This window comes from Adiantum capillus-veneris, chromosome 24 (genome assembly GCF_014529385.1).
Source record: "Adiantum capillus-veneris isolate H3 chromosome 24, ASM1452938v2, whole genome shotgun sequence".
Lineage (NCBI taxonomy): Eukaryota > Viridiplantae > Streptophyta > Polypodiopsida > Polypodiales > Pteridaceae > Adiantum > Adiantum capillus-veneris.
Window position 1 is genome coordinate 2,531,663 of NC_140954.1, and position 17,201 is coordinate 2,548,863.

The following is a 17,201-nucleotide window of genomic DNA, read 5'->3' on the forward strand; positions in this document are numbered from 1 at the left end:
ACAGGAAGTTGCTCAAGCACTTTTTGTGCTTTCTCAAGCACATCACATTTGGCATACATCTCGACCAAGACACTGCCAAGCATGACAGCCTCTGGGGCTGCTCTTCTTGCGCACATCCCACAATCAGTGCTGGACAGGAAGCTCATCAAGCACTTTTTGTGCTTTCTCAAGCGCTCCACATTTGGCATACATATTGACCAAGATAGTGCCAAGCACGACATCTTTTGTCAACAGCCTCTGACTAACAATTTGATTGTGAATTTTTGTGCCCATAGCAACATCTTGCGTAGAGCCACATGCCTTCAAGATGCATGCGTAGGTGATTGCATCTGGAGAGAAGGCCTCTCTTTGCATACATATTGAGCAAGACAGTGCTAAGCACGACGCCTTTTATCAAGAGCCTCTGACTAACAACATAGTTGTGAATTCTTGTGCAACTGGAAAGAGGCCCTCGGGTCGCATCAGCTGAAAACAGCCTAGAGCTTTCTGGCCTGCTCTCGTTTGCGTACATACCGCAATCAGTGCATTCCAATTGTTGTCTTTGCCTACTGCTCCAGAGATGCCGCATGCTTTCACAAGAAAGGTGAAGGTGAGTCCATCTAGAGAGAGATTCCCTGCCATTGCATGCCTTCAAAGCCACAATCTTCAAGATGCATGCATAGGTGATTCCATCTGAAGAGAGGTGCAACTGGAAAGAGGCCCTCGCGTCGCATCAGCTGAAAACAGCCTAGAGCTTTAAGGCTTGCTCTCATTTGCGCACATATCGCAATCAGTGCATTCCAATTGTTGTCTTTGCCTACTGCTCCAGAGACGCCGCATGATTTCAAAAGAAAGGTGAAGGTGAGCCCATCTAGAGAGATTCCCTGCCGTTGCATGCCTTCAAAGCCAAAATCTTCAAGATGCATGCATAGGTGATTCCATCTGAAGAGAGGCCCTCACTGGTTGTTTTCAAAACGTGGCACTCAAGCCTCCAAGACAGTCCCAAGCATGACAGCTTTTTTCAATAGCCTCTAGCGGCTGGGCTGCGTTCCTACCTTGGCTTTAGAAAGCTATAGAGAGCCCTGCGTTATAGCTGGTGCGTGCCGTTGAAAAGGCCAAGACACATGGAGCAAGGAGATGCGCTTTCTTGTTACTTCAGGTGACGTAGGCCCAAGAGACTACACAGGGTGGAGGTACCCACAGTCAAATAGGGCCAGAGGATGATGGCGTAGCATTGTCGAAAAGCATACCAGCCATATTTAACGGCATAAATAACAAGCAAACCTGTTGATTGAAAGTCGGACACGTGGGTTAATGAGAGGGCAGAGATTTGAAATTTGCTACTACGCTAACGAAGTAAAAATTTGACAGTCTGTGACGTGTGTTTAGCATTGAAGCTCAAGATCTGAAATACCTATGAAATCTTAGAGGACAGTGAAAGGTGACCTCGGAGGCCTCCATGAAAAATCGCTCAGCCAACTTGTCAAGGGCGACCCCCGGGGCACAAATACGCCAACCAAACCTTTTCAAGTTGGATGGATCTCCATCCCCCACCGTGCTCTCTCTCTCTCTCTCTCTCTCTCTCTCTCTCTCTCTCTTGTAGGTTTCCATTTTAGTTGACTTAGCTTTTGTTGATCACTATTTCATCCTGCAGATATACTGATTTTCATTGGGTCTTTTTCTTGTTTCCTCCTTTTTAAATCCGTGCTATCTGCTTAATTTATTTCAGATAGATGAGGTGCTGGCATCAGTTGTGGAAAGTATAAAGAAAATTTGCAGACATTTATGTGGCGGATATTACAGAAATACCGGACTTTAACAGAGCATAGCAGTTGTACAACACTTGCACTGTCATGTTTTTCTTCCACGATGAGCATATCATGGTTGATTTGGGGACAGGTAACAATAACAAAATCAATTGGGCTTTAAAAGACAAGCAAGAATTTATTGACATTGTTGAGACGGTCTATAGAGTTGCAAGGAAAGGGCCTCGTTTGGTGATTTCACCAAAGGATTACCCCACAAATGCAGATGTTACGCTAGCAACTCGTATCTAGTCCATGATGTGGCAGGGCGTGTTAACACTAGTGTGATTCCATATCTGGACTTTAAAGTGTTTGTTTTAAATTATTTTCTTGATAATACTCGACAAAAGCACAAGAACAATTATCAAGCTCATGGGATGATATGCCCCATGTGTATACCTTCTAAGAAGACTTTTACCAACTGGTTTTCAGAACCACATAATGTATGAAAACCAGTCGGTAAAAGAAGGTATATATGGTTTTTCATCGACTCCAAGCTATTTTATACATTCTTCATTCCCTCCGAGCTAATGCAGTTCTGTCATGACTCTAAGAAAGAAACCTATTTTTACCCCACCACCATCCAAAAAACACAAGCCACCCATGAATACTCTTGTTGGCTTTTTCTTAAGCAGACATGTGTCAACAACCTCTTCCTTCTTATCGATGTCAAAAGGTAAAACAAATTACAAAGAGCAGATGGAATAACCATACATGGGAGAATATAAAAAATTCTGGATCCAATATGATCAAATATTTCCTACAATTTCAACCTTTTGATGCCTAGCATCGAGAGTGTGGAGTTAGAGATTTAGGTCAAACCAAGCCCTCGTGAAGAATACTTTCACGTATTCATCAAACCCCCAAAATACTACTACTTCCGGTTTCCGAAACCCAATTCTCAACCAAATTCTATGTATTTAAAATCCCAAAAAGAGATTCAAAAAAAAAATTATCAATATAATATAACCAAATTAGTGTGCAACATCGTGCTTCTCAACTTGAATTATGGACCACTGCAACAAGAAAATCCTGCTCACTTAGAGCATTTTCTTTGACAAAGTTCAAGTTTATAGTCACATTTAGCAAATTGAGGGCTCCTCTTTTTGAGAAAAGGTTGGAGTTGCCATCTGTTCAAATCATTTAACTCTTCCTTAATTTCACAGCTTTTTTCCAATACCCTTTTTGCCTTCAGAGAGAGTGGTCTTTTGTGGGTCCGAGTCGCAGGGCAATTAAAAGAGTACTCAGAGGAGCACATAGAATAGCTGCCGTGAATTACTGAGTGCACAAGATCATATACTTCCCAGAATTAGTGAAAATGAAACAAAACCTATTTCTTAACAGGTCCCAATGGCAACATCATAAACTATTTTTACCTCAATAATAGCCTGCCCTCTACAATCAAAGATTAAAGCAGCCTTGAAAATAATCACGAAATTTGTATGACATAGAATGAGACCCACCTAATGCAGATCAAGCGTTATGATAAGCTTTCTCATGTTGCTGTGCCTGTGCAAGTACAATTTTGGTTTGTATACATGGGATAGAACATAGCAATGAGTCACTAAAATTATCAAAAATGGAGGATTGTAGCACAAAGTCTGAAGAAGCTCAAGAGGAAGTTACTGCTGATGACATGATAACTCTGAAACTGTCGTCCACCTGAACTCAAGTGGCTCTTCTCTCCTCTTGCTCCCCATTGTTTGCCTCATCCGCAAGACCGCAAGAGATGAGCACCTGAAAGTTAAAGAGTCCCCAAACAGAACTATTCTCTTTTATCCTCCTCCGTGTCATCATCCAGACTGAATACATCAGTATTCACAGACTTTCTTTCCTTTCTCTCTGGCTTCAAGCTAGGCTTCTCAGTTTCAAAACCTGTGCTTGACTTCAGAGGAAGGGCATCCTCATCATCGAAGTTCTCTCCACCATCATCAGAGTAGGCATACCTATTGCAACATCAGACATTCTTATTGTATTCAATCCATTGGTATCAAAGTCGTATCCACTTTAGGAAGTTTTGATAAATATAGGGTACTCACCTCGTAGAGTTTTGAGATGGAGCCCAGAGGGCACAAATTACGCTAAGTACCGCAAAGGTAAGGATGTTCCAAAAAGCCAAAATAATCCATGCCCTCTGCCATTGTTCACTGAAAGGATCGGTAGCTTTGAAATATATCTGCAAAAGAGCAATAAAAATTAATTACATAATTTATAATAGCTACATTTCAAATATACACCATGTCAGAGCCTAACTTCAATGCTCTAGTTAGGACTACTCCCTCCATTTCACAATAACGGAAGCAGTCCATGGCAACACAAAGAGTACAATGATTTAAGGCTGAACAGAAGTAAGAATGAAAACAGAAGGACGTGGATGACTTTGTGCGTACTTGTATGGTATAATAGAAAGTTAGTAAGTTCTTAAGTTCAAGAAGGCCTGATTGCGAAAGATGGAAGGGTAAGGAGAGGCAGTATCCAAAGCTAAGTATGAGATATTATGGGCCCTTCATGATCTCAGAGAGGATCACCAATGAATCCTTCAAACAGTTCACAGATCATTGGAGGACCTTTTGCCCACCCTGTACTGGGCAGTGTCATTTTGTGTGCCTCTTGGTGGCCCCAACACTACGTCATTTTTCCCCGAATGCCCTTGTGCCAGCTACCAGCCCCATTCATATGTTTTCCCAGTTTTGCCCCCCTTTTGCTAGGTCATGGGGTTTTAAGGGAAGGTCGGGCAACCCAGTTGACTCCCAATATGGGGCGGGGGGGGGGGGGGGGGGGGGGGGGGGGGCTTCGGGGGTCACTTGTATTATCATTTTGTGCATTAGCAGTGTACGCCAGCATTTGGGGGGGGGAGAGAGAGAGAGAGAGACTCTTAGCAGTGTTTTCTGTCTCCTCCTTACTAGTGTTTTTTCTAGATCTGCCTCTCTATGTCTCAGCGTTTTTGCAAGTCCTCTCCTGTTTGCCTTCTCCTACCCTAGGTGACCCCTCCTACAGCGCCTTTGCAGATCTAGGAGATCACCACAAGAGGGTTGCTCTCGGAGGTTCCACATTCGGAGGTTGTTCCTGTCCACCATCGAATACGAGAAGTTGTGCACCCATTGCCACTGTCTTCAGCCATATCCGTCCATCTTCCGTTGCCACATCCAACATAGTATTACAGCTCCCGTGTTACATCAGATCTTGAAGCATTTTTGCGGTGTATTCCAATGGTTTTCTTAAGGCTTCAAAGAGGAGATAGCTTGCTGTTTTTGATAAACATCTGGTATTACTGCATCCAGTGCAAGTTTTCGAGCATCTGGCGCGAGTTTTCCAAGATCGGAGAGGTTGTTTATCGGCTGCAGTAAATTTCAGATTCAGAGCCGTCATTTTAATCGCGTGTAGACCCAGATTTAGAGGTGTAAAAGTAGTCTGGAGGAGAGAGAGTTGGCTGGTCATCTATTTGTGTCTCAGATTTGGCGCTGATTTGGACTTGTACAGGCTGATTTGAAGTGGTTTCGTCCAAGTCCCCGAGCTTATCCTCTTCACACAACCACGCTCGTATTGTCAACATGTCACAAGTTTGTGACGTGGCACATGGTCCTAGTGGACTGTACATGGCCCACTTTAGAGGCCAGACCAAATTGAAGACAAACTCACGCTAAGGCCAATGAACAGCTCAGCAAAAATTCCACCATGTTTTGCCGGCTACCACGTACGGCCAACAGCAGCACAGCTTTTGCGTGGGAATTTAGCAGAGCGTTTCACCTGGAACTTGCAGCTTTTGGGGGCACCCTGTTTTTGGGCCCCCTTGTAAACGTTTATAAGCAGAGCTAGGGCCTCTCTTCTAGCAGATTAGCTTGGGAGCATTGCAGAGAGAGGACCCTTGGACATTGTACCTTGGGAAGCATCAATAAGAAAGAAATATCGAAAGGGGCACCAGTCTTTGAGGCTAGTGTATCTAAGAACAGAACTCCACCGTTCTCTCTCTCTCTCTCTCTCTCTCTCTCTCTCTCTCTCTCTCTCTCTCTCTCTCTCTCTCTCTCTCTCTCTCAGGGGAAGGTCCACTGGCGTAGAGCAGAGGTCTGTTGTACCCTGCAGGTCGCAAGGTACCATACAATGCAGGGGCAGCAAGTGCAGGTCGTGCACAAACCACATAGGGCGCAGGGAAGAGGAGATGCACGTAAGGCAGAGGAACTCACATGGGGCAGGGAGCCAGGAGGAGCGTAGGCACTACATGCAAGACAGAGAGCCACGCGCAGGCACAGATTCCAGCCTCTCTCTCTCTCTACAGCTCGCGCAGAAAGTCCTGTCCTACACGCGCCCCAGCACCCCCTTTTTTTGTATTTATCTACGCGTAGAAAGTCCTCATACCTCCTACGTTAAAGTTTAAAGACTTTTAAGTTTTAAGTTAAACTTTTAAGTTTTAAGTTAAACTTTTAAGTTTTAAGTTAAACTTTTAAGTTTTGCCCTATTCTCAGTCCCTCACCCTAGTACCCTAGTACCCTACCCTCATCACTATATCACACGGGCATGGTCAAATGGGATCAATGGTGAAGGAGGAAAACGCGGGGCGCACCAATCGTGGACAATTAGATTTGACAATCGCCCCAAATTTACTAGTCTGCCCGAATTTACTAATCGCCCCACATTTACAATATGAGATACTCGAATCCCCTATATTTCAACGAACGCATGTGGGCGTAGTGGTTAGTGCACATGGCTCGCCGTGGGGAGGTCGCGGGTTCAAGACATTGGGTGCGGATTGCCCCGAATTTACAAGCCTACCCGAATTTACCAAATGTGCATCTTACGGTCCGAATCACCTCAACCGTAGATCCCATTTGAAGCTGCCCGTGCGAGATAGTGTGGAAGGTACCCTACCCCACATTTGTGGCTCGGGTTCGATCGATCCACCTACCGAAAGGGAAGGGCCGGGTGTAGATAGCTACACCACCCCAAAAAAAAACAACAGCTACATTTAAACGGAGAAACAGAGATATTGTACTATCACCAGGATCCTTACGAGTTGGGAAAACCTCCAAGATACATGATGAGCTAATGATGGAGGAGGTCCAGGTGATGCTCAAATCAGAGCTAAACTATATGAGGGATGACATCAGGAAGGAAATGCACGCGAGCGCTGAGAGCTACAGGAACTCCATGTATGGAGACATGATGAGAGAACTAAGGAGAGAGATCCGGGGGACACAGAATGAGGAAATTCAGATCTTGAAAACGGAATTACGAAACCTAATCAAGGCCGAAGTAAATGTAACAGAATGCGTTATGCAAAAGAAACTCGATGAGGCAGTAGCAAGTTTTGAAGCATGGAGAACAAATATGGAAAAGCACATGGGGGAAAAAGATGCAATAATCGAGGAGCTAAAAGGAGAACTTGCGGCTTGCAAATCTACAACTAAGGAGAAGGCAGACGACCAACCTTCGGTGTTGAAGGAGCTCGAGGACATGAAGGATCATATGAAAGCTCTACGGGAAGGAGATGAACAGAAATCGAAAACGGCATCTTCATGGGCGGAACGTCTTTTTAAGACACAAGAAAAGGTTGATGAAGCAGGAAGAGCAGAAAAGGAAGAATCGGGCTCTACATGTGCGGGTCACAGGAGTCAAAGACAAAGAGAATGTAGATGAAGAAGTGAAGGAACTGCTACAACGCATGGGCATCACAGAGCCTACTCACACAAGTGCATGGAGAGTGGGCAAGAAAGGAATTGATGAGAAGGGAAACGTAAAGGATAGGGCACTTATTCTCCGCTTCCCGAATATAGAAATAAGGAAAGAATTTCTAAAGAAGAGGCCAACTCTTAAGAAAACCGGTATTTTCCTGGGAGATGACCTTACATTGGCACAAGTGGCACACATGCAAGAGTTGATGCCAGAGATCAGGGCAACAAGAGAAAAGGGAAAAATCGCCTTTTATAGAGGAGGGAAAGTAGTGGTTCTGGAAAAGCGCTCATCATGACGGTGCGAGACCTATGGGGCGACGCTCCGGATAGCGGCGTGGAATTGTAATGGATCATATAGGCTAGATGTAGGTGCCTTTGAAGACAGCTTTAGGGACAGAGACATAGTTTTCTACTCAGAGACACACCAGATACCGGGACAGCTTATGCCACATGTGAAGGGTTATTTATGGGAAACAGCTCGTCGACCAGACAAGAGATCTCTACGGGGTAGCCGGGGTTCAGGAGGAGTAGCAGTCTTATTTAAAGAGGAGCTGAAACCACTACTACAGATTATCAGGAAAGATGAGCAAGCAAGGCATATGTGGGTGAGAATGAGAGCCGAGACAGGTAGATTTCTATATATCGCTATATGCTACTTCCCTCCAAGTACATCAGTCTACTCCTCACCTAAAGGACAGTCCCCTTTCTCCATATTGAATAATGACATATGGGAGTTCTCTAGAGATGGAGACATCGTTCTCTTAGGAGACTTTAATGCCAGAACGGCCAACTCTCAAGTAGTATTCTATGATACTTCTGAGGAAATGCTCAAAGAAGTGGATTTATCACAGAGGGGGCTTACTAGAAACTCACAGGATAAAGAACACACTAAATATGGGAGACATCTCATGGAGATGGCAACTATACATGGTTTGGCCATACTTAATGGTCTAGAGAATTTCCCTTTATCTGGGGGATTCACATGCTTCCCGCACAGGCATGGGGCTAGTACAGTGGATTATGTCATGACTTCACCAAGCTTTATTTCTAGTATCAAGGACTTTAAGGTGGGACCCAGACCGGGTGGGATTGCAGTGGTGGATCATGCTCTCTTGACCTTATCAATCTCCTTCCAATACAATGCCTCTCAAGTACAAAGGAAGAAGACACACACAAGATATACTTTCACGCCAGAGACTGATTCAGTCTATGTGGAAAAGATCTATAATAGGATGTGGGCAGCCAAGCCAGTATATACTGTAGAGGAGATTACTTCTCAGTTAACAGAGATACTACATGGAGCAGCACAAGAGGCATACCCACATACTCAACCTGATCAGAAGAGAGGATCTGGGGACATGCCTCAAAACAGTTGGTATGACGAGGAATGCAGAGAGACGAGAACCCAGGTCCAGAAAGAGCAGTCTCGGATTGCTCTTCGGCGTATAGTGCATCGCATAAAAGGGCATTTTTAGCCAAACTGGAGAAGGATTTATATCAGCTCTTCTTGAGTCAGGACTCACATGAGGCCTGGCGTTTATTTCACGAGCACTCACCGCCTCCGACAATTACTTCTCCTGAGATTTGGGGTCAATATGTAACATCGTTATATATGGTATTTGGACAGCCTCCATTACCAGATCCGCTAGAGCCATGCCCTGCTACTAGTACTTTCTTTACTACGGAAATGGTGAAAAAAGCCATTGATAAGATGAAGACAAGAAGAGCATATGATCATGATGGTTTAGTAGCAGAACATCTGATCCATGCCAGGGATCTACTTTCAGAAGTCCTTGCTCGTCTGTTTAATCGGGTCATGTGTGAAGGATTACCTGAATCTTGGAAATTATCTACTATCGTACCTATTTTCAAGTCAGGGGATCCTATGATACCCGGGAACTACCGTACCATTATGGTAGGACACACATTGACCCGACTGTACGCATCCATTCTTGAACAAAAATTGAGTAGATGGGCAAAGAATGAGGGCATAAGGGCAATAGGACAAGCTGAATTCAGGAGGGGTTATTCCACTTTAGATCATATTCTGACGCTCAGAGCCATTATTGAGGAAGGAAGAGCAAGCGGGAGAAGGATGTATTGTTGCTTTGTGGATTTTCAGAAAGCTTTTGATACAGTACCAAGGGCCAGATTGATGCCACGATGCAAGAGTTAGGGGTCCCCAAAGAGATTATTTGGGGGATCATGGCCTTATACGGGTCAGTAACTAGTTATGTACGTACTCCAGAAGGGGATTCCGACATTGTTCATTCCACCGTTGGAGTAAAGCAGGGATGCCCACTGTCCCTGTCACAAAAATACGGAAGCGTAAACTGACTTTTAATTGTACTTCAAATACTCAAGAGAATTGGAGAGAGAGAGGAAAAGCTTGACACTTCATTGGGGACCAGAAGATGGGTTGGTCCCCCCCCATAAAGAGAATATCTTTATTACTAAGGGAGAATCTTTACAAGCACAAGAACGGGGCAATAGCCCGTCCTCTATTCTTTCTTTCTGCTTCTGACTGAGAGAGTGCGAACGCTACTCTCTGAATACTGAGAGGATCTTCCCTCTGCTATGAGATTTTTGGGAAGCTCTCAAAAACGAGAGTCTATCTTCCACAAAACTCAACGAAAGCTCTCGAAAATGAGAGTCTACCTTCCGCTAACTGAGTCCCTTAATGCATAATTATTCCTGCAACAAAAACAAGGGAGAAACATGCAAAATGCACGCACACATGCTTGCTGTAATTTTCTGCACATAACCTGAAAATGTTACCTGAGCACCTTCCAGAGCCGAAAAAGAGACCTTTTCCACAATCGAATTTCACGAAACTTGGTGTACGCGTAGTGTAGGTAGAGAAGAACTAGATTTTATATGTATTTTGCTGAAATTCAACCTAAAGGAGGTGATTAAGGGCTGAAAACTGAGAATTTACAGCCACCACACTCTACGAAGAGAGTGCCTACTGCAACTTCTCGCGATGAAACCTCACCAAAAGCTGGCTATGGCTATGAGAGCCCTTGTTCTAGACAATGGGAGCACGAGGCCACCACATATGTCACAAGGGGCTGCTCTCAAGCTTCCATGGAGGGCTCCAATGCGTAGGGCATACTCACAATAGGGGGGGTAGGAGCACTGCCAACACTGAAAATGGGGAAGTAGGGCCTCCTAAATAGCCATCAGGGAGAGGGGGCGCTAAGAAGAGAGAGAGGGTGAGAGTGAGAGTGAGAGAGAGTTAGTTTGCATTGGTAAGTGTGCCACTTGGCACACTTACTTAATAACTTTAAAAACCCTTCAACTTTCACTTTTAAAAAGTGGCACACTTACTTAATAACTTTAAAAACCCTTCAACTTTCACTTTTAAAAATCCCTAGGCTATTAATGAAATGTGCAAATTAACTCACAACTGCACACACAATTGTTAGCTACTCCCCAGCGCAATGCCGTACCGACACTGCTCTGGCATTACCTGTTCGCACTTGTCCGGTCATGTGGTCCGGCATAGAAAATTTAAAAATACCTTAACTGACTTATCGTAAGGCCGTAAAATGATTCAGGCCTTAGGGTTATTATTCTAAGGACCCCATCTCATTCCTGTGCTTGCACTAGCGCGCGTAATTTTTTGAGCCTGAAATCTGAGGCTACTATCTACCCCTTCATTGAAGACCCGATTTCCCAATCGCTAAGGCTTCAGGGTATTTTCTGCTAGGGTCTCCCTGAGGTGCACTGGCCCAAACTTGGGCGCACCTGAGGCCCCAAAACTGCTAAATCTATTCTGATGTGCACACAACTAATTAGATAATTCTTTTATCGTAAATAAATTAATTATTTACAAAGTCTGACTTAGTTACATCCCTCTTGGTTCTAAACAGTTGACCTCAACTGTAGAGCGTCAACATAATTGAGCAAGATGTCTGGGTAGTCCTTAAGATCAGACTCAGTCATCCACTTTGCATCTAAAGGAGTGTAATTCTTGAACTTGACTAAATACTTTCGATGTAAACTCCCCGACTTGAGTTGTCTCTCCGAGTGGTGTATTATCTGTTCAGGTTGAAGGATTTCCTCAGTCTCTTCGACTTCTGGAGGATCTTCTTGTATTGGCGCCACTGGAGGAGGTCCAACATATGGTCGGAGGAGACTGACATGAAAAGCATTATGGATGTGCCAATGAGAAGGCAAATCCAATCTGAAAGTCACGTCATTGACTTTATCTGTAATTTTGAAAGGGCCGTAAAATCTATGGGAAAGTTTGACAACTTTCCCTTTGCCGACCCGCTTTTTCAATCTAGCTTTCTCAAACCGAAGCAAGACATATTGTCCTTTTTCTAGATTGAGATTCCTTCTGTGCTTGTCTGCTTTTCTCTTCTGTTGCTCTTGAGTACGAAGAATCGCCTGCTTTACTTGTTGATGGGCAATATCAATATTGCGCACAAATTCATCTGCGGCGAAGATGTTTTCTTTGGTAACCATAATAGGAAGTAAGAGTGGCTTCCCATAAATAATTTCGAAGGGAGCTTTACCAGTTGAGGAATGTATGGTATTATTATACGCAAACTCAACGATTGGTAAGTATTGTTCCCATTCGGATTGTCGTTCCGAAACATAGCACTTGAGGAGATCTAAAACAGTGGCATTAGCGATTTCGCTTTGACCATCTGTTTGAGGATGATAAGCTGATGAAAAGTCAAGCTTAGTTCCCAAGTTTTCAAACAATGCCTGCCAAAATAGACTAGTCATGCGGGGATCTCTATCGCTGACAATAGTCTTTGGCAATCCATGGTGTTTAAAAATCTAAGCTAGAAATATTCTAGCCATGTGATCAGCTTTGATCGTCTTCTTTACTGGAAGAAAATGTGCTTGCTTATTGAATCTGTCTACTATAGTCCAGATTGCATCATTTCCATTCTTGGATCGAGGAAGATTCGTAATAAAATCCGTGGCAATACTTTCCCATGGTGTGTTAGGCACAGGGAGAGGCTGAAGCTTGCCATAAACTTTATGTCTGTCATATTTTACTTTTTAGCAGACTAAACACTCACGTACATGTTTTTCAATGTCCGTACGGAGTGTTGGCCAAAAGAAATACCTTTCGAGGGCACTAGTGGTGGAAGCAATTCCCCGATGCCCACCATAAGGAGAATTATGTGCTTCATCCATCACCTTCTGTCGTAAGGGCTGAGCTATGCATATTGCTTGTTGACGATAAAGTGTATTGTCCCTGATGGAATAAGGTGGCTTTGAGTGACCAGCTGGAAGATCTGCCCAAATTGTGGCAAAGTCTGGATCTTGAGGATACATCTCGCTGATAGATTCTAGTTCCTCATGATAAATTGTTGTTAGTGCATTGATCTTTGGACGCCTGGAGAGAGCATCTGCAACTGCATTCTTTGTTCCAGAAGTATGTAAAATCTGAAAATGGAACATTGAAAGAAAGTTGGCCCATCTCATTTGCTTTTCTGACAACTTTCTCTGTGTGAGAAAGTAGCGAAGACTTTGATGATCTGTCTTGATAATAAAATCAGCTCCTAAGAGATAGTGTTTCCAAATGGAAAGAGCATGGATTACTGCCATTAGCTCTTTCTCGTATATGGAGACATGCAACTCTGCATCTTTAAGGCGCCGACTTTCATAGAGTATCGCGTGACCCTCTTGGTTCAAAACTGCTCCTACACAATCTCCAGATGCATCGCAGTATACCTCAAAAGGTTTGCGAAGATCAGGGACGGTGAGAACAGGTCCGTGACTGAGTAGATACTTAAGCTTTTCGAAAGCTTGTTTTTGTCCAAACCCCCAATGGAATGGAATCCGCTTCTTTGTCAAGTCATGGAGGGGACCTGCTATCGCGGCAAAAGCTCGAATGAAACACCGATAATAGGAACAGAGGCCAAGGAAACTTCGTACATCATGTACTGTAGTTGGCGTAGGCCATTCTACAACTGCTTGAATCTTATCAAGGTCCATTCTCACCTGATTGTAAGATACTATATGGCCCAAATAGTGGATTTCTTTTAGAAAGAACTCACTCTTCTTAGCATTCACAAATAATTTGTGTTTGCGTAATTCTTCAAACACTAAGGCGAGATGCTTATAGTGTTCGTCTTCCGTCTCTGAGAAGATTAAGACGTCATCAAAGAAAACGCCTATGAAGCTTCTATATGAGTGGAAGATTCTATCCATCATTCTGTTGAATGTGGCTGGTACATTAGTGAGTCCAAAAAGCATCACTAAGAATTCATACAACCCGAAGGTTGTTCTAAATGAAGTCTTATGCACATCTTGAGGAGCTATGCGGATTTGATGATAACCGCTCTTCAAGTCTATACGACTAAAAACACTTGCTCCTTGTAACTTGTCAAGAATGTCCTCAATCCGAGGGATTGGAAATCGATTCTTGATTGTGATCTTGTTTAGAGATCTATAATCTATGCACATGCGGAATGTGCCATCCTTTTTTCTGTACTAGCAAGACAGGGGAACAATATGAAGAAGTACTAGGCCTTATTAAGCCCTTCTCCAAAAGTTCGTTAACCTGCTTGAGAATTTTCTCTTGCTGCATTAGACTAACTCGATAAGGGGGCTGATTTGGAGGAGGACTTCCTGGGATCAAATCAATTGTATGATCCTCAGGTCGCGAAGGTGGGAGTTCATTTGGAAGTTCATCTACAAAGCAATCTTTATAACTTTCTAATAACTTAAGTCTTTTTTGCTCTAAAGAGGAAGAAAGTTGTGAAACAGACACATCTCTATCTCTTGCAAAAATCAAGTACGCTGAAACACACTTTTTCATTTCTTTCTTGATGGCAATGTGATTGGCGATAGGAATACGCCAATCACCTGCATCTGCAAGTACAAGATACTCCTTTCCTTTATGAGCAAAGGATAAGGTTTTCTGAACATAGTCCGGAATGGGATGCATCTTGTAGTGCCAAGGCATTCCCAAGATAACATCGCATCCTTCAAGTGAAGCTAGTAAGAAAGACTCTTGATCCTTGTAGTCGTCGACCTTTAGATTCAACTTCCCTATGATTGGAGTAGAGTTTGAGTTATGCCCTTTGAAAGCAGATTGTGCTTGAATAGAAACTCCAAAACGATTGGGCTGTAAGTTCAGGTCATCAGCTAGCTTGGTAGAGATGAAGTTGTCTGTACTGCCAGGGTCAAACAAAATAAGAGCCCGTTGGTTGTTGATGCTACCCCATGCTTTAAGAAGAGCTCTTTCTTTTTCATCCTTGGTTGTATTTCCCTGTACATCTGGGACTGCATTGGAAGAGGGTGGTTGTGGAGGTTTGGTAGGACAATCACCCTTCATATGACCAACTTGTCCACACTTGAAGCATCTTCCTTCACTAATGTAGGTTCGTAACTCAGCAGGAGAGAGATAGCTCCCTTTCTTGGGCTGATTTTGCTTTGCTTCTGCTTCGGAGCCGGTTCTTTTCTTCTTTTGAGAAGAAGTAGAAGAGGTAGACTGCTCATGGAGAGCCTTCTGCTTGGCATGGTAAGTGCTTTGCTCCATCTTCCTGGGAGTACCCTTGTCATGTATTCCATCAGCTATGCGGGCTGATTCCATAAGTATCTGCAAGTTACCTCGAGGGTAAAGCTTCATAGCCTTTTGCAAGGCTTCATGCAGTCCTGCTTCAAACTTGCGCATCTTTTCCGAATCGTCAATCTTCTTGAATGGAGTGACTTTCAAGAGAACGTCCCAAAACCTATCCACATAGCGTGGAACAGTTTCGTTCTCCGACTGCGAAAGTCGATCCCATTCTTTCTTTACCTCTTCCTCATAGTCTGGAGGAAGGAACTGTGCGTAGAACTCCTTCTCGAAGGCAGTCCAATCTTGGGGTTTGCGATCTTCCAGGATAAGGGTTAACCACCAATTGTTGGCGGCGCCTTTCAGGTACAAACTGACATAGCGAAGCTTGGATCTTTCCTTAAAATTCCCTTCTGCAAATGCAACTTCAAATTGGCGGATGAAAGCCAAAGCTTTGTCATTATCACGCCATCCATTGTAGGTGTCGAATTTCACATCTTTATCTCCCGACTTGAATGTTTTCTGCCTGTGGTGCTCCTTCTTTCTATGCTTAGACTCCTTGTGGACAGGAGTCCTTTCCCTTGAATGCACTTCTTGCTGCGACGGATCGTCCAGAAACATGTCTTCCGGAGCAACTATGTCATCCAGATCCTGAGGGAAATCAAGGGGATTCTGCTCTTGAACTTTTGGATTAAACCGCACATGACGTTCTGAAGGTTTCATGTGCCTCTTGTGCATGCGGGAGGTTCCAATCAAAGGATCTTTCCTTGGTTCTAGCGCCTTTGGGTTCTGCGGGATTTCTCCCGACCCCATTGGCATTTTCTCCTTCCCTTTCTCAAGCGTATGGAGAATCTTTTGGACTTTTGGATGGGAGAGAGCTTTTTGCAACTCTTCCACCTGCTGTTGAAGGAGAGAGAACTCTATCTCGCGTCCTCCCATTTCTGCAATCTGCCAAGAGTCGTCAATCCCTTAAGGAAGAGAGAGATGACCTTGCTCTGATACCACTGTCACAAAAATACGGAAGCGTAAACTGACTTTTAATTGTACTTCAAATACTCAAGAGAATTGGAGAGAGAGAGGAAAAGCTTGACACTTCATTGGGGACCAGAAGATGGGTTGGTCCCCCCCCATAAAGAGAATATCTTTATTACTAAGGGAGAATCTTTACAAGCACAAGAACGGGGCAATAGCCCGTCCTCTATTCTTTCTTTCTGCTTCTGACTGAGAGAGTGCGAACGCTACTCTCTGAATATTGAGAGGATCTTCCCTCTGCTATGAGATTTTTGGGAAGCTCTAAAAAACGAGAGTCTATCTTCCACAAAACTCAACGGAAGCTCTCGAAAATGAGAGTCTACCTTCCGCTAACTGAGTCCCTTTATGCATAATTATTCCTGCAACAAAAACAAAGGAGAAACACGCAAAATGCACGCACACATGCTTGCTGTAATTTTCTGCACATAACCTGAAAATGTTACCTGAGCACCTTCCAAAGCCGAAAAAGAGACCTTTTCCACGATGGAATTTCACGAAACTTGGTGTTCGCGTAGTGTAGGTAGAGAAGAACTAGATTCTATATGTATTTTGCTGAAATTCAACCTAAAGGAGGTGATTAAGGGCTGAAAACTGAGAATTTACAGCCACCACACTCTACGAAGAGAGTGCCTGCACTTCTCGCGATGAAACCATAGTTACTAGGAACGGGAAACCGGAACGGGAACGCGGAACGGGAACGCTGAACAAAATGCCATTCCTTGTTACGGGTACTCACGTTTGAAACACGGAACAGGGATTCGGAACGGGAACTTGGAATGGGAACGGGGAATGGAGACCTGAAAACGGCCATTCCCTGTTACTATGGATGAAACCTCACCAAAAGCTGGCTATGGCTATGAGAGCCCTTGTTCTAGACAATGGGAGCACGAGGCCACCACATATGTCACAAGGGGCTGCTCTCAAGCTTCCATGGAGGGCTCCAATGCGTAGAGCATACTCACAATAGGGGGGGTAGGAGCACTGCCAACACTGAAAATGGGAGAGTAGGGCCTCCTAAATAGCCATCAGGGAGAGGGGACGCTAGGAAGAGAGAGAGGGTGAGAGTGAGAGTGAGAGAGAGTTAGTTTGCATTGGTAAGTGTGCCACTTGGCACACTTACTTAATAACTTTAAAAACCCTTTAACTTTCACTTTTAAAAATCCCTAGGCTATTAATGAAATGTGCAAATTA

At 43.9% G+C, this 17,201-nt stretch overlaps 1 protein-coding gene and 1 pseudogene across 1 annotated transcript in view; one reads left to right on the forward strand and one right to left on the reverse strand.

Annotated features, from left to right (window-relative positions):
* Positions 1–559: 559 nt before the first annotated feature.
* LOC147425835 (thioredoxin-like protein YLS8 pseudogene) lies at positions 560–2,036 on the forward strand (annotated as a pseudogene).
* Positions 2,037–3,139: 1,103 nt separating this feature from the next.
* LOC147425836 (uncharacterized) overlaps positions 3,140–17,201 on the reverse strand; it is a 32,912-nt gene continuing 18,850 nt past the window's right edge. Inside the window, exons 4-5 of the mRNA XM_086498049.1 lie at positions 3,824–3,960; positions 3,140–3,730 (exon numbers count right to left, since the gene is read on the reverse strand). Of these exons, the coding sequence (XP_086354175.1) occupies positions 3,550–3,730; positions 3,824–3,960 (318 nt within the window). The 3' untranslated portion in view covers positions 3,140–3,549. The remainder of the gene's footprint in view (positions 3,731–3,823; positions 3,961–17,201) is intronic.